This window comes from Macrobrachium nipponense, chromosome 15 (genome assembly GCF_015104395.2).
Source record: "Macrobrachium nipponense isolate FS-2020 chromosome 15, ASM1510439v2, whole genome shotgun sequence".
Taxonomy (NCBI): domain Eukaryota; kingdom Metazoa; phylum Arthropoda; class Malacostraca; order Decapoda; family Palaemonidae; genus Macrobrachium; species Macrobrachium nipponense.
Genome location: NC_087208.1, coordinates 62953959 through 62980385, shown reverse-complemented (window position 1 = coordinate 62980385; position 26427 = coordinate 62953959). Strand labels below are relative to the sequence as shown.

At 46.1% G+C, this 26427-nt stretch overlaps 1 protein-coding gene across 4 annotated transcripts in view; it reads left to right on the top strand.

Annotated features, from left to right (window-relative positions):
• LOC135195013 (prostatic acid phosphatase-like) overlaps nt 1–26427 on the top strand; it is a 113065-nt gene that overhangs the window by 71697 nt on the left and 14941 nt on the right. For all 4 annotated transcript variants that reach the window (XM_064221288.1, XM_064221287.1, XM_064221285.1 and 1 more), the window contains exons 5-6: nt 12813–12933; nt 13184–13389. In XM_064221288.1, the coding sequence (XP_064077358.1) occupies nt 12813–12933; nt 13184–13389 (327 nt within the window). The remainder of the gene's footprint in view (nt 1–12812; nt 12934–13183; nt 13390–26427) is intronic.

Genomic DNA, 26427 nt, shown 5'->3' with positions numbered 1-26427 from the left:
GTCTCTGATTAACGGGGATTCTCGCAATAATGAAGGACCATCTACTGCTGTGACGCTCGATTTCATCGCCTTCGACATTGCGAGAATTTTCAACAGAGATATCTCTTGGACTCTTTCATCTTTCTGTTTACCGCACGGTAAACAGAAGTCTGTACTAGTCAACCGCTGCATCGCACCGCGATAATGCGAATGATTTTTGCAGACATCTGAGTTTGTCTTCAAAATATCTCGTATTCGTAGGTGTGCAATTATTCATTGCTCGCCCCGAATTAACAGATATGTCAGAAGACATCGCCTACTCTCCGACCTGACAGCTCTACTTCCAAATGTTCAGCCCATGAGCAGTTCTTCAGGCAGTATTTCCCTGTCTTCATTACTGGAAAGCGCTCCGCTTTTATTGCACTACGATCCTCACCGACAGCAATGAATAGCGGTTAGCGTTCTCAGTCTTTTGTAGCACAGGTTCAGAATCTTGAGAATCCTTCTCTCGGTTCAGCTGTGAAGACGTAGGTTGCATTTTCTGTACACCTTCGTCTTCAACGACACATAGTGTTGTTTCTCCTTAGCCGAGAATCAACTATACTATGAGTTATCTTGCCATCAAGGACCTCGGTCTCTAGAAGGCAAGTGACTTTCGCCTGTTGGGCACATGCCTTAAGAGAGTCATCACCTTGCCTTCTGGCATCGGTGACGAACAAATTATTTGTTTAGTCTCTTGGCATAACCCTTTTAAGGCGAAGGTCATGTGACTTGCTCGGTGCTTGGACAACTTGCCTCCTACCGAACGCAGTCAGTCGGCAGCTGTCAGAGCGCCCAAGTCTGTTACGAACTTCGCTGTGGACTTAGTTCGGTTGTTCCATAACAATCTTTTCTTCGTCCTAACGGCTTGTCACAGTACCCATACCATCGACACCCAACATTGAGTGTCGGTGCCTATCCACTACCGAGAACAACAACTTCGCTGCAGACGGATAGACCAGTATGGGTACAGGACATCACCGAAGTTGAGAAGAGGGATAGGTCATACGACCATTCCCTTCTTTTCCTCTGAGGTAATTGCATGACTTTTCCTGCGAAGTCAAGGCATCCAGGGGATGGGATTCGTGACGCTCGATTTCGTACCGAATTCGTAGCGCAGACTCTGAACCCTTCGGTTCCTGACGATCGTTTAGAGTCCTTCACAATCCCCTCACCCTAATGGACTTCACCGCCTTCGATGCGAAGGAGATGCTGCTTTGTCCTGTGAAAGCGCGACCGCGCTTTCTGAAGAAACTCGACATCCCAGGCTGAGTGTTGAAGACTCTTCGTCAGCACCAAGATGACCTAGAATTGACACTCCCTCGAGTTCACAAGAAACTTCTCCGTGGCGCAGGTACTGAAAGGCAGGGGGTCTGTACAACCAGACCACCGGCACCTCCTTCTACCTTTTGGATATTGCCCACAGGTCCTTGATCGTTTTCCTTAGGACCCGTGGTGGCTGCTCAACACTTGTCTAGCTAACCCAGACCCTAGCAGGCTGAACAGCATCGAGTCCTGGTGTGGACTGTAAGAATAGATAAGTGAATGAGAGAGTGACTGGCTTCTCTTCCTATCTTTTTCTCCCCCTCTACCTGTGTAGAGGGTGGGATACGGTCATCACCTTGCTGGATAAGGACGAGATGCCGGTGAGCTACTCGACAGAGCCCCATCCTATCCCTTTCACTAGGGATGGGAGCGAATATCCACCACCCTTCTTCCTCCTACAAGGGGGGGGAAGTGGATGCCACAAGAGACAAACCATAACTTTATGTTGCCTCTTGCAAATAGGAACTTGTTCTTGTTTGCTGGTACGAAGAGATACGCTTGCCTCTCTCTTAGTACTTGGTCCAGTCTGACCATTGATCCTGCGGTGCACACCCCATCAATCGGACAGAGGCTTGGATCCCTCCCTCGCTCTTACGACCAGGGAGGCATTCCAAGGTTGGGCGAACACCAGTCTGTTCACAAAAGACTCAGATTCCTCCCACCAAGAAGTGAGTCTTCCTATTGTAAAAGGACCGAAGGTTTGTATGCCGTGTCGGAACAAATGACAATTTGTCCAAATTGGCATTTTTCCTAACTATACAAACTGAGGTCCTTTTACACATAGCCCCACCTCATGCCACCCCTCACTCTGCAGTTTTTGCTTGGGCCAAAAGCAAAAGTGATTTGTTTACCTACCAGTCGCGCGCGCGCGCCTGTCGGACAAGCAGTTAACTACCGAACCCCTTGTTCGAAGCTTACGACCTATCCAGCTGCCGCTAGTACCTTCCTATTGTAAAAGGACCTCAGGTTTGTATAGTTAGGAAAAATGCAATTTTGGACAAATTGTCATTTTAGCAGCTTCTCTGGGTTTGCTAGTGAATTTTGAGAAGTCACAGCTAATCCCCAGTCAAGAGCGTATCTATCTGGGGATTCGGATGGCTTCTAAGGTTTTTCGGGCGTATCCTTCCCCAGAGAGGATAACCCGATGTTCGGAGAAGGTTCGCAACCTTTCTAGAGAAAGATGTATGCACAAGCGGGAGTGGTTATGAGTGAATCAGTGTTGTTACAAACTCTCCTCGCTGGAGCAATTAGTTTCTTTCTCATAGGGTAGGTTGCACCTCGACCCCTACAGTTCTTCCTGACGAGGAACTGGAACCGAAGATCTCAGGGTCTAGACTTTGCGTTCAAGATTTTGCAAGTGATAAAGGAGGATCTCCGTTGGTGGCTAGACCCTCTCCTGTTCAAGGAAGGCCTTTCCTTGCAAGTTCAGAACCCCAGCCTAGTGTTATATGCAGACGCGTCGACATAGGTAGGGGAGCTACTCTCGGGTCGAGAGAAGTGTCAGGCACCTGGATGGGGGATCAGGTGTCCTGGCACATCAACAGGAAAGAGCTGACGGCGATTTGGTTCGCTCTCAAAGCCTTCGAACCCCTCGTAAAGGAAACGTCAGTTCAGATCAACTCGGACAACACCACAGTCCTTGCTTACATTCGGAAACAGGGGGGACTCGCTCTTTCTCCCTGTACGAGACAGCGAGATCGCTCCTCCTGTGGTCGGAGGAAAGGAAGATAAGTCTCCTCACCAGGTTCGTACAGGGAGATAGAAATGTCAGAGCAGATCTGCTAAGCAGAAGGAATGAAGTCCTTCCCTCAGAGTGGACTCTGCACTCGGATGTATGCCAGGAGCTGTGGAAGACGTGGGGCAGGCCCCATCTCGATCTCTTTGCGACCTCCAGGAATGCGAGGATAGATCTATACTGCTCCCCAAGATCTATACTGCGGCCACCCAGAGCAGTGTCAATAGAATGCATTCCTGATGGATTGGAAAAACCTAGATCTTTACGCGTTCCCGCCTTTCAAGATTCTAGGGGAAACGCTAAGGAAGTTCGCAGCTTCAGAAGGAGCGAGGATGACCTTGATAGTCTCCGTTCTGGCCCGCCCACGACTGGTTCACAGAGGTACTGGAATGGTTGGTAGATGTTCCAAGATCCCTACCACTAAGAGTCGATCTGCTCAAACAGCCCCACTTCGACAGGTTTCACAAGAACCTCCCCGCTCTCAGTCTGACTGGATTCAGACTATCAAGAGTCTCGTCAGAGCTAAGGGCTTTTCGGCAAAGTCTGCAAGTGCTATTGCCAATGCACGTAGACCTTCCACCACCAGGGTCTACCAGTCGAAGTGGGATGTTTGTTTTTCAACGTTGGTGCAGGACTCATAAAGTTTCCTCCTCCAGTACCTCTGTGACTCAGATAGCAGATTTTCTTCTCTTCCTGAGAGAAAATGCGGGTTAGTAGTCTACCATCAAGGGCTACAGGAGCATGCTTTCTTCAGTTTTTCGTCACGAGGATTAAACATATCTGAAGATAAGGACCTTCATGATTTTATTTAATCAAGTCGTTTGAGAAGGTTAAAAGAACCTCTTGCTTAGTTCCCTAGCTGGAATCTAGATGTCGTACTGCTCTTCCTGAGGTCCTCAAGATTCGAACCTCCCCATACAGCTTCGTTCAGAGACCTCTCGATGAAGACTCTTTTTTTTCTCTGTGCGTTAGCTTCAGCGAAGAGAGTCTGCGAGCTGCAAGCTCTAGAAGGTGAGGTAGGTTTCCAAGGAGGCTCCGCGGTTTGCTCTTTTCTTCCGGCTTTCCTGGCCAAGAATGAAAACCCATCTTCACCGTGGCCCAGGAGCTTCGAAATTAAAAGCTTATCCTCCTTAGTTGGGACAAGAGGAGAGATCTCTTTGCCCGTTAGAAGCCTTAAATTTTGTTCACGAATCTTACCTGCCAGATATATATAGCTGTATTCTCCGAAGTCCGACAGAATTTCAAAACTCCCGGCACAGCGCAGTGGTCGGCCAGGTGGTAGTACCCATTCCCTGCCGCTGGGAGGCGGGCGTAAGGAACCATTCCCATTTTCTGTCGATATTTTCTGTCGCCACCGTGCAAGACAACAAGTGTTTTCTGCACCTCCGTCATTGGATTTGGAACTCTTTTGGTCACTTGAGTATCCCGATTGATTTTTGGTTATTTGATTAGGATCGGTGGTTAGGCATACGCTAATTGTGGATTGTTTTTATTTTGGCTTGATTTTTCCTTAAACTTACGATGTCTGGATCTAGTTCGACTAGGCCAGAGTATGTTGTGTGGAAGAATGCAAGGTTAGGCTACCGAAAACTTCGGTAGACCCTCATACAGTGTGCGCGAATTGTAGGAAACATGTTTTGTATGTTTGATGAGCGCTGCAACGAGTGTGAAAATATGTCTGATTCTGCGTGGAAGGCTTATGAATCATAGGTACGTAAACTAGAACGTGATAGTGTAAGGAGGTCTTCCTCCAGGCGTGGTAACACAAGTTACCCGTCCAGTAGAATTTATCCCTCCAAAGACCGTGATGCCTTCGGCCCTACAATAGTGTCTTTGGAGGGTAATACCCTATCTTGTGATTCTTAAATCTCTGCGTAGCCTGGAATCATGTTTGCATTGGAAAGTTTATAGTAGTGTAGTGAAGAATAGTGATAATGCCATGAGTGTTCATTCTATCGCGTAAGCGTATAATTTCTCATTGACAAAACACTACCGCGTGATGGCTCTCCCTACCTCGGTGAGGCAGAATGTAGTAGGGAGGTAGCTGTCCAAGTGTCTAAAATACTCTACGTTTGTCATAAAACTTACCAGTCAGATATATGTATATATATATCTGCCGGGTAAAGGTGAACAAGCGATGTTGTATCATAGTAATATTACGTCATATTACTATCAAACTGTTGTATGGTTCAAGTTATATACTCATACCATAGTTACTCCTACGGAGGACAACCGAGAGTACGATTATTCTTATTACATTTAATCGGTTCTCCCTGCAACTATTCAGGGGTTGCCGGTTTCCCTATTTTTAAACATTTAAGGTATTGTTATGACAATACCAAGTTAGCCTTTTATATTTAGCAAATTCAGTTTCGCTTAAATATACTAGTTTGATGGATTTTGGTTTCTGCTCTATAATGATAGTAAACCTATTCATTCGTAGAATGGTGTAGGTGCAACTCAGGCAGAGCAGTGCGAGAACGACGAACGTTCTCAGAGTCTGCTGTCACTAATGCGTAATGCCAGTGCTCAGTTCCATCTGATTGTCTGCTATGCGCAGTAGGTTACGTCTCTCTCTCTCCTGCGGGATTGACGGACTAACCGTATTTCTACCCTACAATCACGGCCTTAGCCTCGGGTTGAAGGGAATTCTAGCATACATGGCTGAAACATCTTCACTTTGCGAGAATTTTTTCAAAAAAAAAAAAAAAAAAAAAAAAAAAAAAAAAAAAAAAAAAAAAAAAAAAAAAAAAAAAAAAAAAAAAAAAAAAAAAAAAAAAATTATATATATTTGTGTATGTAGTATGTGTATATATATATGTGTATATGTATAATATATATATATATATATATATATATATATTATAGGTATTATATATATATATATATATATGGTTATATATGTATAAATGTATGTATGTATATATGTATATATAGTATTAGACCTTTTCGGTTCTGTTTACCGCATGGTAACAGAATTCTGTCCGAGTCTACGGCGGCATAACACACATGATTTCCCTCGAAACAAGAATGATGTGCAAGAGATGCAGTCAATTAGTTCGCCGAGACGTCCCTTGCTCGATTATGAAGGGGACTCCTTCCGCAGCCAAATACGAAAGCGCCGAGCGCGACGCTCTGCAGGACGCTTGGATGGACGCACAACGTAATGCTTCTTCAGACATTCGCCGAGAATCAGAGAATAGTAATGGATCTCAGGAAGGAGACTTTTAGGAAGACAAATGAACAATCTTCTACAGTGTCTTCAAATTACTCCTGTTTAAGTGAAACGCAGCCTTATTAGGGAAGGAAACATGCTCGGTGAGGGAATGAATGAATTGCAGGGGACCATTTCCTCGCTGGAGAAGTTTGTTTTCCCTGAATAGACTGAAATTCACACCTCTACAGTTTTTCCTGCGAGAAAAACTGGAATAGCATAGATGATCGAAAGAAATGATTCTGAACATCTCTCATAGTCAAGATTCGTCTATAGGTGATGTCATGGCTCATAATCTCATAGAATTTGAATCTTGAAAGATTACTTTAGTCTTCAGAGACGTCCTCCCCCCGCGCAGGAGTTGGAACTCTCGGAGGGTCTCGCTCCCTCTGAGGAGAACGAAGACGATATAGGTCGCACAGGCGGCCGTCGTCTTTGGTTCCTCGGAGGGGGACGCTTCTCGTCCGTTAGCTTCCTTCTGCTTTGCAGTCGTCTCTCCTGGGCAATTGGAAGACTTTCTGCAGTAAAAGAGAGCTGAGATGTATGATGTAGGGTCTCAGGGAGGGGGACGCTTCACGTCCTCTCTCTTTTCTAATGTGTTCCGATCTTCACCGGAGAGGACGTCTTCCGATGAGTATGCTTTTGAGCGCTTCGGTCGCACCTAAGATATATCCTTGGCGGTCCCATGTGAGAAGGAGGAGGGCTTTCCCCTCGCCCCATCGTCTTCTCAAAGGATCAGCCTTTTGCCTGAGAAGGAATGTTCTCCATCGAAAAGGATGATTGTGTCTTTGCAACAACAACTTGTTTTGTTGATTGCAGTGAGAAAGGCAAAAGCCACATCGTGAGAGGAAGGATGATAGGCTGCCAATCAAGAGTACAGGCAGTCCCTTCTCCTTCTCCTCGTTCCGCTCTTTCGCCAGTTGCCTTGCTCTCTAGTTTTCATGCAGCTCTCCAGAGGTTGTCTAGAGAGCACGGTTACCATCTTCCCGAACGTGTGTCAGTTGAGAAGAAGAAGAGGTCTTGGTTCGATGGCTTTGAGCCTCTTTTGAAGAATAGTTCAGCCTGCGGCCCCTCAGTCTCCTCCTTCGCAATTGTTATCTTCGAAGGACGACTGGCTCATTCATGCCTCCACTCAAACGCGGTGTCTGAAGGATTTTCAAACAACTTAATCGTTGGTGAAGTCCCTGGAACTTATTGGTGAATTTCGAAAAGTCACATCTGATCCCAACCCAATCCATCGTGTATCTGGGGATTCAGATGGATTCAGTGGCTTTTCGAGCTTTTCCGTCCCAGGGACGTCAGCAGCAAGGCTTAGACAAAGTGTTAGCCTTCCTAAGGAAGATTCGTGCTCGGTTGGGGAATGGATGAGTCTAACTGGGACCATTTCCTCGCTGGAGAGTTTGTTTCCTTGGGGAGACTGCACCTCAGACCGTTACATTTTTTTTCTCCAGTACAATTGGAAAGAAACCAAGAATCTACACATGATCTTGGAAATTTCAGGAGAGGTAAAACATCACTTGAAATGTTGGCTAGATCCAGTGTAGCTGTCGGAGGGCGTGTCTCTCAAGCTTCAGAGCCCCGACCTAGTGTTTGTTCTCCGACGCGTCCACCACGGGATGGGAAGCATCATTAGGGGGAAAGAAGTGGCAGGCACCTGGAGAGGGGAACAGTGTCCTGGCACATAACCTAAAGGAAATGGCAGCCATCTTTTTAGCTCTCCAGTTTTTCCAAGAAAAAGTCTCTCGTCGAATAGTCCAAGTCAACTCAGACAACACCACAGCTCTGGCGTACGTTGAAGAGTAGGGAGGAACACAGTCTCAGTCCCTTTTTGCTCTGGCAAAGGAGATCTTGCTGTGGGCAAGGGCACTGGACGTCATGATCCTTACGAAGTTTGTAGCATGAGTAGAGAATGTCTGGGCAGATCTCCTCAGCAGACTAGGTCAACTTCTGCCAACCGAGTAGACTCTGCTTTGGAGGTATGCCAAGAGCTGTGGGGGTTATGGGGACGTCCGCTCGTGGATATCTTTGCGACGTCCAGAACGAAGAGGCTTCCACTGTACTGCTCCCCAGTACTCGACCCAGCTGCAGTGACGATAGACACACTTCTCTGGGACTGGACGGGGATGGCCAGGGAACCTTACAGCCTTTCCCCGTTCAAGATCTTAGGGGAAGTCATGAGAAAGTTTGCGGTGTCGGAAGGAAAGGGAACAAGAATGACTTTTGTTTCACGCCCCGTTCTGGCCTGCGAGAGAGTGGTTCACAGAGGTCCATGGCCCATTTGCAGTAGACTTCCCGAGGACGCTTCCAGTAAGGACAGATCTACTCAGACAGCCCCACTTCGAGAGGTACCACAGAAGCCTCTTCGCTCTGAGTCTGACTGCATTCAGACTATCCAAAAGTTGGCCAGAGCGAGAGGCTTCTATACGTCAATGGCGAAAGCTATCGCCAGTGCAAGAAGAGCGTTTTCCAACGCAGTGTACAATCGAAGTGGATAGTCTTCAGGAGTTGGTGCAAGAAGAACGCATTTTCCTCCACCACGACCTGTGAGCCAGATTGCTGACTTCCTTTTCTGAGAAGGGATCTAAAACTTGCAGTCTCTACAATCAAGGGTTATAAGAGTGTGCTTTTAGTTGTCTTTAGGCACAGAGGCCTGGACTTGGCGGACAACAGAGACCTTCACGATCTCTTGAGATCTTTCGAAACGATGAAGGTTCAACAACCAAGTTGCCGTCTTGGAACTTGGATGTAGTTCTGAGGTTCCTCATGTCCAGTCCGTTTGAACCTATGCATGAATGCGAGCTTTTATGAATTCTTCTTGGTTCCATAACAATATGTCATAAAGGACATATGAGCTGTCACTTACGGGAGATGCAATTCTGTGTTGACCTCCCGTTACACGAAGGATGTCATTCAACCTACAAGAGATCCTTTTCTCTTGGTTGGTTCGTGTCTGCGGATACGTTGCTGGGATAGGGAGCCGACACTGATCCTTTAACTAGTGAGTTTAATTTTTAGTTTAACTCTTTTTAAAATTAAGCGCTAACCCTCGTGTTAGGATCAGGTGATCGGGATCGGTGTTGTGCTCCTTAATTATGCTAATAGGCATAGGTATATGGTCATATGAGTGATTTAGCACCCATTGACAAAATGCCAGTTAGGCTTTGCCGAGTAAGTGGATAAGACCCCATCGGCAAACCCGCAAGAACTCTTACCCATAGGTCACATCCTCGCTGAGGCTCTTGAGACGAAGCAGACTCCTAAGCAATAGCTAGGAAGTCAACCCTCCGTCTGAAAAGATAGGAACCAAGGTTTATAAGAGGTCCTTCTGATAACTTGTGTGTTTGGTCAGGAAGCCAAGGTTACCAGTGTCAAAAGAATGCTTGGCTTTTTTCTTGAGGGGCACCATCAAGGAAGTGCATTCATCCTGTCAAGACAGTGATAGAAGTGTTGAAGGTGAATGCGCATGGACTGAGGGCTATTTCTACGTCGGTAGCCTTCCAAAAGAACATGGGCACTCAATGACATCTTGAATGCCACATTTTGGCGTAGTAATTCAGTGTTTGCCTCTCACTACCTTTCGGGAGGTGAGGATTACATGCGAGAACTGCTACTCTTTGGGTTCCCATATGTCGCAGCAGACAATATATTGGGGACAGAGAGTAGCACTCTTCCTATCTTTTAGAAAATAATATGTTAGTTTGGACTTTTTAATTTTATTTCTTTTTATTTTTTATTTTTATTATGTTTATGTAGGTGTTTAGTTTTTTGTGGTCTTGGGTAGGCCGCCTTAGGCGGCCTTCCCTCCATTAGCCTTGGTTTTACAAAGTTTAACCAGATAGGCTAGGTCAGGTGGTAATGTTTTTGCTTCGCCCTCATAGTAGGTAAAATGTTTTTGTCACAGTGTGGTCACGCCCCCATTGACAAATCATCTGGAGCGCACCAGCTACATAGGTCACGTCCTTGCTGGCACCTCCAGTGAAGCATTAACAGCATTCGGTGTCTAAACAACACCTATATGATCTGTCACATTGTGGTCACGCTCCCCGTGACAGTTCATTAGAGCGCACCAGCTACACAGGTCACGTCCTTGCTGGCACCTCTAGGAATGCAGTACCGAAATTGGAGGTCTATAATATAGGATCTAGTTGCATTGTGGTCACGCCCCGTTGACAGATCCTCTAGAACTCAACAGCTTCACAGGTCACTACCTAGCTGGAGTCTCTAGTAAAGCAGATGCAGACTTGGGTGACGGTACTCACGAAGTCAGCTATGCTAACAGTTAAGGAACCAAAATATCAATCATATATATGAAATTGTTTCCCAAAATCGAATCTGTCTCCCCCTTCCTCCAAAGGTGGGATTCAGCTATATATATATCTGGCAGGTAAGATTCGTGAACAAAATGATATTGTTATGATACAATAAAGTTTGTTCATACTTACCTGGCAGATATATATAATCAAGTGCCCACCCACCTCCCCTCAGGAGACAGTGGCACTAGAAAAATCTGACAGAAAATGGGAATGGTTCCTTACGCCCGCCTCCCAGCGGCGGGAATGGGTACTACCACCTGGCCGACCACTGCGTGTGCCGGGAGTTTTGAAATTCTGTCGGACTTCGGAGAATACAGCTTATATATATCTGCCAGGTAAGTATGAACAAACTTTATTGTATCATAACAATATCATTTTTATCTTCAGAGGAAGAGAAGACTTCTTTTGGGGCTAATGCAAGCAATCTCTGGTGCTCGGTAAGGACCCAGTAGCCCTTATCTAAAAAGGCCCTCTCATTCTTTATCAGGAATGTTATTAGAGAAGCCCACACATCGTGCAATCAGGAACAGTTTAGACTTCTGAAAGTCAAGGCACACGAAGTAAGGGCCATCGCGACGTCTTTGGCTTTCAAGAAGAATATGTCAATTGCAAAAAACCAACCCATGAAGGCCAGACTTTTTTGGAGGTGTGAATCAGTCTTCTCCAATCACTACCTTAAAAGACGTAACGATTACGTATGAAAAGTGCTTTGGGCTAGGCCCTTACGTATCGGTCGGATTTCAGTGCTGGGGCAGGGAGCTGAAACACATCCTTTTTAATCTTTTTCCCTGTTAGTTTTTGGTATTGAGTTTTTTTGGTTGTATGAAGGAGGTTTGCAGGAGGCAGCTCCTTCTTTCGTATATTAATATTTGTAATTGGTTAGGTGATCGGTTTGTGCTTGAAGGCTCCTTGCATTTGGTAGTGATAGGCTCTGTCATGTAAGCGGGTTGATCCCCATTGACCAGACCCTGTTTTGGATTCTGCCAAGTAAGTGGACTCAGTTCCCATTGGTAGACCCAAAGAGTTCTTCAGCTATAGGTCACGCCCTCGCTGTAACTCTTTAGGCAATGCAGACTAATAGACAGTAACTATGAAGTCTTCTGCCTAAATCAGGTAAGAACCAAGGGTATATTTTTATTCCTTTAACATGTGTTGTCCCCACTTTCTAGGTGAGTGTATGTCTCTTTCCCTCCACCAAGGGTGTCAATCAGCTAAGTATATATCTGGCAGGGAAGTTCATGTACAAAAATGATATTGTTAGTATACAATAAAGTTTTGTACATACTTACCTGGCAGATATATACGATTGATGGCCCTCCCAGCCTCCCCTCAGGAGACAGGTGGAAGAAAAAATCTGACAAGAAAGGGGGATTGGTTCTTATACCCGCCACTGGGTACACCCGCCAACCCAGTGGCGGGTAGGTAGATCACTGACCTACTTGTAGCGTGTGCCGCGAGTTTTGAATTTTCTGTCGTGACGTCAGAGACGTAAGCTAAGTATATATCTGCCAGGTAAGTATGTACAAAACTTTATTGTATACTAACAATATCATATTTAAATGGAAAGTCCATCCAAGATACTTGTGTGTTTATTTGTGGTGAATGGCTCAGTTTGTATGGAGTTTAACATACTGTCAATGAAACTGCTGCATATAGGAAATTTGTCCTTGATTGTGTAGAGTTTGTATGTGGCAGTGACTATGTACTATTGTCTTTTTTCAGTATTTCTAGAACAAATCTTGATTAAGGGAAAGAGATTAGTCTTGAGAAAAATGTACATTACCTTTTTAATTTTAGACTTTATATTTGTATAATTTGATTTCCTTTATTGTAATAAGTGAGATTATATAGGTATACGTAGTTTGAATTTTTCTCGGGTTTACTAAATATTTTAGTAGATTTATTTTTCTTAAGGCTGTTTATATACATATTTGTTGATTCACCTCTTTTGTTTTTTTCCAATCCTGATTTGACTTCTCATATGGACTTCTTTTTCTTTAGAAGGTTGCTGTGCAAGTTAATGGCCCATAGGCTTTTTTCATATCAATATTTGCTAATTCTTAATGCATTCATGAAAATTAGTGATGATGATATTAGAATGCTAATGCTATTGCTTCATATTTTATGTTTCTACAATATTTTATCTTTAATTTGTGCCCTAATTCTTTCTTTAATCAGTTTCATGACCTTTTTTGTGATTTTACAGGCTCTCTACAATTTTTCACTTCCTGAGTGGACCAGTGGTGTTATGGAGCACATGAAACTTTTGTCAGATTTTAGCTTTGAGATTGTAGCCCTGTCAGAAGAACTAAAACGACTTAGAGCTGGTGTGTAGCAAGTAATTTATTGCTAAAGTTGCTTTGGTTAATACTTTTAATGATGCTTGCATATTGATTTCATAGCAGGTTTACTTATGTCCAATTATGTGAGACTAGAATTTTAGCTTTTAGATTATTCAGACCTCTTTTTGTATGTGTGAAATTAATTCATTTGCTAGCTTTGCCAAACTAAGTACTTGAGTTAATAGGAATGTTATGAAAATTTCAAGTAATTTAATTTTCTTGACATTTGTTCTAGGTCCGATCATAAAGGAACTTGGAAATCACATGAAGGAAAAAGCAGATGGTAAATTAGAGAAGCAGAAAATGTATGTTTACTCTGCTCATGATACTACTTTGGCAACTCTTATGTTAGGGCTTGGAGTTTTTAACAACATAGCGCCACCTTATGCGGCCACAGTGCTTATTGAGCTTCATAAAGAGGATGGTGATCATTTTGTCCAGGTATGTGACCAAAGGGTAATTAATGGGAGTGAAATATTTATGATGAAACCAATTCATGTTGTAGTCTATAGCTTTAAATTTTAAAAAGTATTTTATATTTGACTTGAGAATGTTTATCTTAGAAATCTGGAAGTCAGGGATGTAAGAAAAGGATTTTGGGTTCTCTAATATGGTGTAGTAAAATTATTTTTGAGTTAAGAAAGACTATTTATTCTACTACAAACCCATTACATAATATGAGATGCTCAAATTGTTTGACAGGGAAATGTTCCCAAATAAATTCATTGTACCTGTAGGCACGTACTGCATCAAAATGGCAGAGCCTTTGGGTCTTGCCTGTTAAACATAGTGAGGTTTAGCTGTTATTGACCTTCGGTCTTAACAATAGAATACGATAATTTCTAGCGCCTAGCTAGATCCAGTTAAAAGCAGATGAAAGCAAGGAATCTTGTGATATCTGGCAACTCGTGCATAGATCGGGTGAAGAGTGGTCAAGGACCGCTCATCTACACCAGTCTTTTCTTTAACCGCCTGGGCGAGAGTTGTGTTTACCTCTCGTGGCCTTATTTTCCGGTTCATTGCCCGTTTCGTTTCTTTAGTGTGTGTGTATTTTTTCTGGTATTATGGCTTCTTCTGCACCTCCTCGGCGTCAGCATATGTTGCCCAGAGTTCCTGGTTTTCTGTGTTCTCGTTTTTTGGCTTCGGCAGAGACTGACCCCCACATCACATGCAGTAGGTGTCATTCAAATTTTTGTACTATTACGAATCCTTGCATGGAATGCCGGGCATGGCCTGAGGAGCAGTGGAGGAAGTTTTATGGTAAGAGGGAACATCGGAGAGTCTCCACTCTTCCTCTTCCTACTTGGGAGGGCTTTGCTCCTATCCCCAATGTTTCGTCTTCCGCAGTAGTCAACCCCCATAGTAGCGTTGTCCCGGCATCTCCTTCCTTTTCTTCCATTGATTCGTCGATGGAAGTATCGGGAGGTCGCCAGGGTAATATTTGTAATGTAGCCCCCTCTTCTTCGGGAGCTTTTTTGGCTCCTGAGAAGGGTGAGGTTTTTTCATCATTCTCTTCTCTTCCAGTGTCGAAGGCGTCCAAAATGGCGGCGATTTGGAAGACGCTTGGGCTAGGGAGTACCCCGTCCTTGGAGGGGTTGCTAGCGCATTTTGTGGAGGCTCGCACCCCCCCTTCCCGATCTGGCCAGGCCATGCCCCCTCCTCCTGGCTCCGTCTTCGCAGGTGGCAGCAGTCGGCCATCTTGTGTTGCTCCGCCAGTGTCTGCCGCCGCTTTGAGTCGGAGTGACACTGCGGTGTCAGCCCCGTTGATGACGTCACGGGGTCCATCTTTGTGTATTCCCCCGCCAGTGGCGTCTCTCCCCCTCGCACCGAGGGGAAGCCGTGATGTCACTGCCGCTTGTGGTGTCACTCTCATCAATGACGTATCTCCCAGTCATCTCCTCTGATCCGCCTCGCTTAGCCGCGACGCCATCACTGCTGCCCAGTTCGTAACATCTCCCTTCCTTGTCTTCGGAGCCTTCTCTGGCACATTAGTCTGAGGTCATATGCCAGGCAGTGCTTCAGAGGCTGGACTCTATGTTGGATGTGAAGTTGGCTGCCTTATCGGTTGGGAGGACTGGTAGGAAACGTGTTGCTTCGTCCCCGCCTTCCGAGAAGAGTGGGCATAAGAAACTAGTGCTGTCTTCATCTCCCTCTTCCCCCTCTATGCCTCGTCGGCGTATCAAGTGTTGGAAGGCTAAGGACTTTGCCCATTCTTTGCCTTCGAGGGAGGAACAACACGGACGTGTTCCCGAGAGTGCCGGGGTTTCGGGCAGTGTTAGTGGTGTGTGTTCTGCAGGGGTTGCCTCGCCCTCGGCCTCGTATCTCGTACGTGCAACAGCCCCCCCTCCGTCCTTGCACACCGCGAGCATGTTGCAACCTCCCCTGCCCGTGCACGTGATGTTAGTGCTCCTTCTTCTCCAAGGCCTATTCGTCGCCGTAAAGACCTGAAGGCGCCTGTCAAGAGGTCGAAGGTAGTGAGCACGGAGTTGGTGCAGCTGGAGTGTTTGCCTACCTCTCTCACTGGTGCTTCCAAAAGTTCGAATATAAGGGGTTCTCCGTCAATCTCGAGTGTTCGAGTTTCCCCCCCCCATCTCACGTACGTACGGCCGCCGCGCCCGTGACCATTCATGGACATCTGGAGTCATCTGTTGAGGTAAGTGATGTGCCTAGTGTTACAGTGGGTCCGTCTTGGAGGCCGATGCTTGGACCCAGCCCAGACAGGTTAGTAGGGGTTTCGGACTGTTTGGCTACTAACCCTTCTGTTAATTTGGCGAAGAAGGCGCATTAGAAGAGCCTACACACCCTCCTTCTTGTCAGTCTCCGGTGCCAGAGCAAGAGGAGGGAGACACACAGGAGTTTGTCTTCCTTTTCGGAAGTTGTTGATCTCATTCGTGGGTTCAACAATTTGGAAAGTAGGACTCAGGCTTGGTCGTCTTACACTCCTTCTTGCTTGGAAGCCTTGGTGTGAGCTACTCAGGACCCCAATCATCTTTGTTCATGCCACTTACCTGACAGATATATATATAGCTGTATTTTCTGAAGTCCGACAGAATTTCAAAACTCGCGGCACACCGAGTGGGGCTGGCCAGGTGGTATACCCATTACCCCGCCGCTGGGGAGGCGGATATCAGGAACCATTCCCATTTTCTATTCATATTTTTTCTGTCGCCGGTTCGGTAAACAACTGTTTACAGACCTCTGCTCAGGATTTTTTGGATTTGACTCGCTTTTAAGTATCTGATTGGTTTTTTGGTATTGAATTGGATTGTTGAATTGGCATGCGCGTAGTGGACGGTTTTTTGATTTTGGATTGGCTTTTCTATAAAAGATATGTCTGGATCAAGTTGGCGTGTGAGTTTCAGAGTGTGTGTGAGGACTGATTGTAAGGTGAGGCTACCGAAAGCATCGGTAGACCCCCACACAGTATGTATGATGTAGGGGGCATAATTGTTTGGTTGATAATCGGTGCAATGAATGTGAGAGAATTTGACCGATGATGATTGGAGGAGTATATGAGTCCTATCGCCTTAAATTGGAGCGCGATAGGATCAGGAGGTCTTCCTCCAGGAGTGGTTCTACCAAAGTAAGGCTAACATCTCTCCTGCATTAACACCTGTAGAGTTTGCAACCCCTAAACCTGTGTTGCCTTCGGGCTCTGATTCTGTGTCGGGAGAAGCTAATGCTCTCTCTCTTATTTTGGAGTCTCTTCGCACTCTGGAGACCAAAGTGAAAGCCTTAGAAAACTGGCTCGGTGCAAGTGTGTGATCGTGCCCCTAGTGTTGTGGAGGGGCGTCAGATCGGCCCCATAATGCCTCTAGGCCTAGACCTCTATCAGACTCCCAAGACTCAGGGAGTAGGTATTCGAAAGCCGCAAGAGGGTTACGGGGGCTCCCCACCGATCTGGCGTCCCTTCGGCAGGCCTTGTAGCAAAGTCCCTCCCAGGCTGCCAAGGAGCGCGCACGAGCGCACGTCCTGAAAGAGTGCTTTTCGTCCTCCGAAGCGTCCTCCTCCCGCGCAAGGGGTGGAGCGCTCGGAGAGACTCTCGTCCTCTGAAAAGGACGTTTCGTGTTGAGGACGCTTCACGTCCTGTATCGCCGCTTTCGTCGGAGGATGCGTATGACGCTTTTCCGCCTCAGAAAAGGGGTAAGATCTCCTCCGATGAGGACGCTGGGTTTTGCGTGCACAGGGGCGCGTCTACCTGAGAAGCAGGTAGCTGTACCTGTGAGAAGGAAGGAGGCGTCCCCTCGCCCCTCTTCTTCCTCGCAGATCAGTCCTGCTTCCCTCTGTTCGTTCTTCCCCAACGAAGAACATTCTTTTGTCCCCTTCAGGGAACCAGCTCTCGACGCTTATGGCCTCAGAGGACTCGCCCAGCAGCAGTCGAGCCTAAGCGGAGGAAGGACCTTAGACTCCCGCTCAAGAGGACGAAGCAGTCTCCTTCTCCCTCTCCTACTTCGTCTCGTTCGCCGATCGCTTCTCCTTCGGCGATTCGCCGATCTCGTTCGTCCTCTAGAAGGACGTTGCGTCAAGACGCTTTTGAGGAGGACGCTCAGCACGACGTTCGACAGGACGCTCGTCAGGACGCTAGGCAGGACGCTAGGCAGGACGCTTGGCAGGACGCTTGGCAGGACGTTCGGCAGGACGCTCGACAGGACGCTTGTCAGGACGCTCGGCAGGACGCTTGGCAGGACGCTAGGCAGGACGTTCGTCAGGACGCTCGCCAGGACGCTAGACAGGACGCTCGGCAGGACGCTCGGCAGGACGCTTGGCAGGAAGCTCGCCAGGACGTTCAGGGCTCTTTTCAAGACGCTTTTGGGGATTCCGACCAAGAAGTCGTACCCCAAGACGCTAGTTTGCGCGCACAGGCACGTATTCCAGCGAAAAGGTCTTCCCTTTCGTTTGAGAAACGTAAGGACGCTTCTCTGGCAAGTGAGGCTGCCTCGGATGGCGCTAAGGACGCTCGTCCTCGTCAGGACGCTCTACCTTCTTCAAGTAGTAAGCGTCATAGAGAAGACAGCCGAAATAAGGCTTCCTCTAGCAAGGATAGGGGTCCTTTGATTAAGCCAAGACCTGACATTAGGACGCCCTCTCCGGACAGACGGTCTCCTCTTCTGTTTAGAGAAGAGGAGAGAGCTGAGTAGTTCGGCTGACTCGGTTGAAGAGGAACCTTCTGCGGCCCCTTCAATCTCAGACTACAAAGTCCTCGTGCGGCTGTTGCGTTCTTCTTTCGAAGACAAGTTTCAGCCTGCAGCTCCCAAGTCTCCTCCTTCGCAGTTTTCTTCATCTAAAACTGGAAAAACCCCGGAGTTTGTGGAGATGAAAACTTCTCTCTCCACTAAACGTGCCTTTAAGAAACTCCAAGATTGGATGGTACGAAGGAGAGATCAAGGCAAGACGACTTTCGCCTTGCCTCCAGCTAGACTTAGCGGAAAAGGGGGCATTTGGTATAGAACCAAAGATGAAGTAGGAGTTCGTATCCCTTCTTCAGCTCAAGGAGATTTCTCCAGCTTAGTGGATTCGCAGAGGAGTCTCTTTTATCCTCTGCTAAGTAACCTGGACCTCTACGGAGACGGACCATCATTTGAAGGGTCTGCTCAGGACGCTTGAAGTGTTCAACTTCCTTGACTGGTGTTTGGGAGTTCTGGATCTGCAAGCGAGAAGCCCAGAATCTCTCAGTCTGGGGGAGCTGTCCAGCGTGTTAGCATGTATGGACAAAGCCGTCAGGGATGGTCGGAGGAGGATAGTCTCTCATTTTGGAACGGCTTTATTGAAAAAGAGAGCTTTGCTGTGCAGTTTCACAGCTCGTTCGGTAACTCCAGCTCAGAAAGCGGATTTGCTGTTTTCTCCTCTTTCGAACCATCTCTTCCCCCACCACTTTAATAAAGGACCTGACTAACAGTTTGCAAGAGAAGGCAACTCAGGACCTTTTGGCCCAGTCTACAAGACATTCGGCTGTACCTTCAACCTCTTCAGCTGCGGTTTCGACCGCCGAAGTAAGTTAAGCCCTTTCGTGGGGCTCCCCCCTCGAGAGCAGTCTCGCGAGGGAGAGGGTTTTCACGAGGAAGAGCTTCCTTTAAGTCAAAGCCTTCCAAGTGAGAAGCATGTCCTTCAGACACCAGTCGGAGCCAGACTGAAGTTTTTTGCGGGGGAGCGTGGAGAGAGAGGGACACGGACTCTTGGTCCCTCAAGATCGTGGAGCAGGGGTACAAGATCCCCTTTTTAGATCTTCCTCCTCTTTCTACGACTCCCAGAGACCTTTCTCCATCCTATCAGGGAGAGAAGAAGAAAGTATTATTCGATCTCCTTCAACAAATGATCGACAAAAGAGCGGTGGAACAAGTCGCGGACCTGGGGTCCCCAGGTTTTTACAACAGGATCTTCCTAGTACCGAAGCAGTCGTCAGGTTGGCGTCCAGTTCTAGATGTAAGCAGGCTCAATCTTTTCGTGGAAAAGACCAAATTCACGATGGAGACGCCTCATTCTGTTCTGGGAGCCTTGAGACGGGCGACTGGATGGTGTCCTTAGACTTGCAGGACGCGTACTTTCACATCCCGATCCACCCTCTTTCAAGAAAGTATCTAAGGTTTGTCTTAGACAAAAAAGTGTGGCAGTTCAGAGCTATGTGTTTCGGCCTGACCACGGCTCCAATGGTGTTCACTGTAGTTCATGAAGAACGTGGCGAAAGGTTGGGCTACACTCTTCGGGGATAAGAGTTTCCCTGTACCTCGACGACTGGCTGATCAGAGCGTCGTCGAGAGAGAAGTGTCTGAAGGACTTGCAGTTCACTTTAGCCCTAGCAAAGTCCCTGGGACTTCTGGTCAACCTCGAAAAGTCGCATCTGACCCCAACACAGTCCATCGTGTCTCTGGGGATTCAGATGGATTCAGTGGCTTTTCGAGCGTTTCCGTCCCAAGAACGTCAGCGGCTAGGCTTAGAAAAGATCTCAGCCTTCCTAGGGAAAGAGACTTGCTCGGCGAGGGAATGGATGAGTCTGCTGGGAACCATTTTCCTCGCTAGAAAGGTTTGTTTCCTTGGGAAGACTGCACCTCAGGCCTCTCCAATTTTCCTTGCGGACGAGTGGAAGGCCAAGGACGATCTCAATGCCATATTGAGAATATCGCTTCCGAATAAAGACCTTAGATGTGGTTGGACCCTCAGAAGCTTCAGGATGGGCGTGTCACCCTAAGCGTCCTTCTGAGCCCCGACCTAGTGTTGTTCTCCGACGCTTCCATCACGGGCTCGGGGAGGCAACACTAGGAGGGAAGGAAGTGTCAGGCTCCTGGAGAGGGGAACAGGTAGCCTGGCATATAAATGTCAAGAACTGGCAGCAGTATTTCTGTCCCTGCAGTTCTTCGAAAGTAGTTTTGAAGACAAGATTGTTCAGGTAAACTCGGACAATACCACAGCACTCGCTTATCTAAAAAATCAGGGAGGAACACACTCCAGAACGTTGTTTTCCCTAGCGAGAGAGATTCTGCTGTGGGCAAAGATAAGAAATGTGACTGTCCTGACGAGATTCATTGCAGGAGTGCAAAAACGTCAGGGCAGATCTTCTCAGTCGTCGGAACAAATCCTACCGACGGAATGGGACCTTGAACGAAGCGTTTGTCGAGACCTTTGGACGTTGTGGGGACGTCCGCTGGTCGACTTATTCGCGACATCAAGGACCAAGAGACTTCTCTTTTTGCTCCCCGGTCCTGGATCCAGAAGCAATCGCGGTAGACGCGTTTGCTTTGGAATTGGACGGGTCTAGACCTGTACGCCTTCCCACCATTCAAGATTTTGGGGGAAGTCATGAGGAAGTTTGCGGCCTCAGAAGGGACGAGGTTGACCCTGATCGCTCCGATGTGGTCAGCGAGAGAATGGTTCACAGAGGTCATGTCTTTCCTTGTAGACTTTCCTAGGACATTGCCCTGGAGGAAAGATCTACTCAAACAGCCTCACTTCGAAAGGTTTTCACACCAAAACCTCTATCCGCTCTGGGTCTGACTGCGTTCAGACTATCGAAAAGTTGGCCAGAGCGAGAGGTCTTCGAAAGCAGCTGCGAGAGCAATCTCACATGCAAGACGTGCTTCCACAAGAGCTGTTTACCAATCGAAGTGGGCTTCCTTCAGGGCATGGTGTAAAAAGGAGGGAGTTTCCTCTTCCTCGACCTCTGTGAACCAGATAGCTGATTTTCTGCTCTTTCTCAGGAATGTGGCAGAAATTAGTGGTCCCTACCATCAAGGGATATAAAAGCATGTTGTCAGCGGTTTTTTAGGCACAGAGGCCTGGACCTGTCTGACAACAAGGACATTCATGACCTTTTAAAGTCTTTCGAGACTTCGAAGGTTCCTCAAATGAGACCTCCATCATGGAACCTTGACGTGATTCTTAAATTCCTTATGTCAAGCCCTTTCGAACCGCTTCAGGCAGCGTCTCTTCGAAACTTGACAAGGAAGGCTCTTTTCCTAACTTCTCTTGCGACGGCTAAGAGAGTTAGTGAAATTCAAGTGTTTAGTAAGTTAATGGGATTCAAAGGAGACAATGCTGTCTGCTCGTTGAACCCACTTTCTTGGCGAAGAATGAAAATCCTTCGAACCCTTGGCCGAAGACTTTCGAGATCAAGGGTATGTCAAGTCTGGTGGGCCAAGAACCAGAGAGAGTCCTGTGCCCGTCAGGGCTCTCAGTTCTATGTACATAGAACAAAGAGGTAAGAGGTCCCTCAGGTAATCTCTGGTGCTCTGTGAAGAGACCAGAGTTACCTTTATCGAAGAATGCTGTTGCTTTCTTTCTAAGGGACGTCATTAAGGAGGCTCATTCATCTTTCCAGAAGACTGATTTGAGCCTCTTACGAGTGAAAGCGCACGAAGTTCGAGCTGTCGCTACCTCTCTTGCCTTCCAAAGAACATGTCAATCAGGACATTCTTGATTGCACCTTTTGGAGGAGTAACTCCGTCTTCGCCTCACATTACCTAGGAAGGGATGTGAGAACGATTTATGACGATTGTAATTCACTGGGGCCATACGTTTCTGCGGACACAGTCTTGGGGTCCGGAAGTAGCTCTTTCCCTATCCCTTAGTTAGGATTAGGTTAGTTTTGTTGTTGTGTTTTTAGGTTGTGGTGAGTCTTATGTGAAGATCTCCCATCCTTTAGTTAGTTTAAGGGGTTTTTGTGAATAGTTGGTCAGGTGGTGGTCAGTTGCTTCGTTGCCCTCATTTGTATGCCTCGATGGTCTTGTCATGTTGAGGTCTCGTACCCGTTGACAGATCATCCAGAGCGCACCAGCAACTACAGGTCTCCACCTGGCTGGCAACTCTGATTTAAGCAAAAGCAGCCTTAAGTGACAGTAATCACATAGTATACTTTGCAAACAGGTGAGGAACCAAGATGTATATCATCTACTTAATTTAAGTTTCCTAAAAAATCCTATTCTGTCTCTTCCCACCATCCGAAGGTGGGATTCAGCTATATATATATCTGTCAGGTAAGTGGCATGAACAAAATGTTATTGTTATTATACAATTAAGTTTGTTCATACTTACCTGGCAGATATATATAATTAAATTGCCCGCCCTCCTCCCCTCAGGAGACAGAGGCATTAATAGAATATGAATAGAAAATGGGAATGGTTCCTGATAGCCGCCTCCCAGCGGCGGGAATGGGTACTACCACCTGGATGCCCACTGCGTGTGCCGCGAGTTTTGAAATTCTGTCGGACTTCAGAAAATACAGCTATATATATATCTGCCAGGTAAGTATGAACAAACTTAATTGTATAATAACAATAACATATTCAACTGCCTTTGTCGGGGGCACATTCAGTCGGTCTTGCAGAAGGTTAACGCCTCTGTTTTTGACCGGGACGGTTCACTTCGCTCTAGGAGCTCTACCAAACTACTACCCCCGCCTCTCACGAGACATAGAAAGTACTATGTTACTAGCTCTGCATTTTTGTCACACCACCTTAACCCAGGCATCATTCGCCTGACCTCGGCTTTGGAATCTACAGCGGCCTCTATGTTGCAGACGGTTTCTTGGCTGGACCTCTGATCTGTGGTGATTGCCAAGATAGCTTCTGACAGGTCCCCTGAAGGGTTGGTGAGTGCTGCCTCGCTTGCCAGTCTATTGCAGTCTGGGGGCAAGGCGTTTTCATATTTGGCTCACCTCAGTGTCAATTTATGGGCTAATCTTCTTCTGATTAGGAGGGATTCGGCTTTGTCTAGGATGGAGAGATCGCTCGACACTGAGTCTTTGCTGGCATTGAGAAACTGTGACCTGTTGGAGTCAATTTTTGTTTCCACGGACAGAACTCGAAGATGCGATTGACTGGTGCCGGGCTGACACCAAGGACCAACTGGTGCACCAGGCCATGTCTAAGTCAGAGTCTCGCCCTCGGAGATGTCCGGCTCCTCCTCCTCCCCTGGTCCAGCAGCAGTCGAGGAGATCGTCGCCTGGTAGGCCATCGAGGACCTCGAGTTTGGCAGGGCATTCCCATTTGACACAGCCTAAGCCTTAAGATCAACGCCCCTTTCGCTCTCGTTCCTTTAAACCAAGAAGGGGCCCCAGGGGCAGAGGTCAAGGGGGCCGTTGGTAGGTTAGGTGCGTCTCCCTCTCCTGCGCCACGGGTGGGGGGGGTTGCCTGGCTGGCCATTGGGCCAAGTGGCAGAATTACGGGGCGAAGTGGGTGGTAGATGTTCTTCGGGTTGCCATTCGACTTCTCTCCTCCTCTGTCGGACAAGCTGCAGCTCAGGAAGACGTATCCTCCAGATTCTCTGAAGTTCTAGGCTCTTAGGGAGGAAGTGCAGAAAATGCTGGACAAGGATGCGATAGAGGAAGTAGTGCGTCCGTCCCCGGGGTTTTACAGTCATTTTTCATCAAGAGAAGCATGTCTGGTTATTATTTGTTCAATTTATATTTGTCGAGAAGGGCATCCTATTTGTGAAGGGTGGTCGATGAGAGATATCCAAAACCGAGAGATTGATTTCTTTCCTTGCTTTTGTCCTCAATACATATATGTCATCATTGTCTTATTTGTTCTTGTATATATTTAGTAAATATGAGTTTTCAGCCAGGTAGGAGAATATATCAAAGAACTCTTGATTCACAGTTAGCAGGAGTGCTTGCCTCTAAGAATTGCTTGGGGATGACAGCAGTGCATTTGGACCTGTAATGACTAGTATTTCCTTATCCTTCTCGGCTGAACACAGAGGTATCAAGCAGTGGGACATCAGTGTATGAATGATGCTGCATAAGGTACAAGGGAGAAAGTGAAGTACATATGACCCTCAAGGTTAACCTTTTTTTTAGTCAATAAGATGCCTGTAGGATAGTGCCACATCATCAGTAAATTCAGAATAGGATCTCTCATCTTAGGTGGGAAGTTGTGTCGTTGTAGAGTATCTGGTTAGGTTTGTTTCTCCTTCCCCAAGTTTTGGTACCAGTAGTGCTGTACCCACAGAACTCAAAGTGGGTTCTGAGAAGAGTGAATTCTGATGCTGTTGATTCCAGAGGTACTGGCACCTGCAAAAACTTATTCAGTTGCAGTAGAACCTCCGTCCTTGACCGTGTTAAAACTCGACATAATTGGATTATGGTGCAAATTTTGAGTAAATCTTGCATCTTAGCTTGAACGAAAAACCGGAATCTGACCCAATGAACCATATGATTTTTGTAAACAAAAGTGTTTCAGTCAGTGGCTGTCAGTTGGCATTGTTAGTGGCAATTTTGTATAAAGCTAGGGCTTTTGCTTTGAGCAAGTACATGCTTGTGTAGGAATATTTCTTTAGTTTTTGTGGCTTTCCCTACTGTATTTCGATTCAATCATGGGTCCCAAGACAGCCATAGCAAACAAGCAGAAGAGGAAAACAGTAAGAATCATAATTAAACTTAAGGAGGAGATTATTGAAAAATATGAAAGAGCCATTTGTGTGACTGATTTGCATCTTATTTTTAATGTTTTATCAATTTACTGTGAGTCCAACAGATAAGTTTCAAATATTTTATTCTTGAATCAGGTAGTATTTCTTTGCAGTCAAAATTTCCTCACTAATTTGTGAAAAGCCTTGATAGGCTACATAGTCTCCTCATGGAATGAGTCGAACAGCCAGTTCCAGATTTCACAGATATTAGGTCATGTGCAACTGCTGCTTATTAAGATAGCTACTTCGTTTCCAACTCAGATGGCATAAGGACATCTCTATTGGTGGCACAAAACACTGAACCTGAGAGTAGTAGTACCTTTGATACCTCATGCTCATTTGAACAGATGAATATAGATTTAAAGTTAAGGCAAGAGTCATGCCAAGAAAATTCTGTGTGGTCATGTATAATTTAAGATCAAGGTAATGTACCAACTGTGGGATACTTCTTGATAAACCTGTTTGTCTCAGTTCCTACCTGCAAGTTATTGGTTAAGCCCCCATACTTATGGCTGCCTAGAATTTGGACACTTACATCCTTGGGACAACTGGGAATTTTACACTTTCCTTCTTTGTATGGTAATCAGGGTTTGTGGTTTTAAATGTTCGTAAAAGGCAGGGACATTTTTGTGAGACTGCTTAGCTCCTTTCTAAGGCTGGAATTGGTTTTAGGATATGGCCAAGAAGTTCCCAGCTGAAAATAATTTCAGTATCAATCACACTATGACGCATGCTTTTTATTAGTATGGAGACCCTAGATCTAGTGCTTAGAGATTATCCAGCAACACTACTTGCAGAGGGTTTTGCAGAGGAAGCACCCAAACCTATAGTTTAGCTCTGTAGATAGTAAACACTTTCCTCTTGCCAGACTAATGAAATTCTTTCTATAGTTGGTGGAGTTGGAGATGCTTTAATTCAGTCAGTACTACTGTTCCTCTGACATAGGCCATCTCCTTTACCCTTGTGGTATTCTTGAAAATCTCACTGCTAAAGACTGTCTTTCTTGTGACATTGCACTTGCACAGAAAGTCTGTGACATACATGTGTAGTCAAGCAAGTCAGACACCTAGTAGGCTGAAGTACTGTAGGTCTTAACCTTAGCTATGAACTTGGTCAAGGTAACTTAAAAGTTCAGAAACAGGCAGGTGTGCTGTACCCTTCACTGTTTATTTTTCCAAACACTAGTGAGGGCATGTGTCTACTTTTTCGAGCGTTTATGTCTTTACTTATGTTGAGATTTTTTTTCTGGATATGAAATAAGTCTGTGAACAAGTAGCTAGAGACAAAATTTTGTAGTAGTTCAGTTATCTTATAGTGAATAATGTGATGACTGGCAAAGGTATCAGTTTAAGTTATTTTCCATATATAAGACCTTTATCTTCCAATTTGCATGTAACTTATATGGTTCCTATTGCATTTTATTGATGGCTTTGTGGAGATGCCAGTGGTAGTCTTTTCTGCTGTTACTCTGTAAGTCTTTACAGCTTATTATGAGTGATTGATATTTTTACAATTATCACATAATTTACTTTAATACTTTATACTCGTGGCTGTCTGTTCGTCACAACTCCTTGACATGTT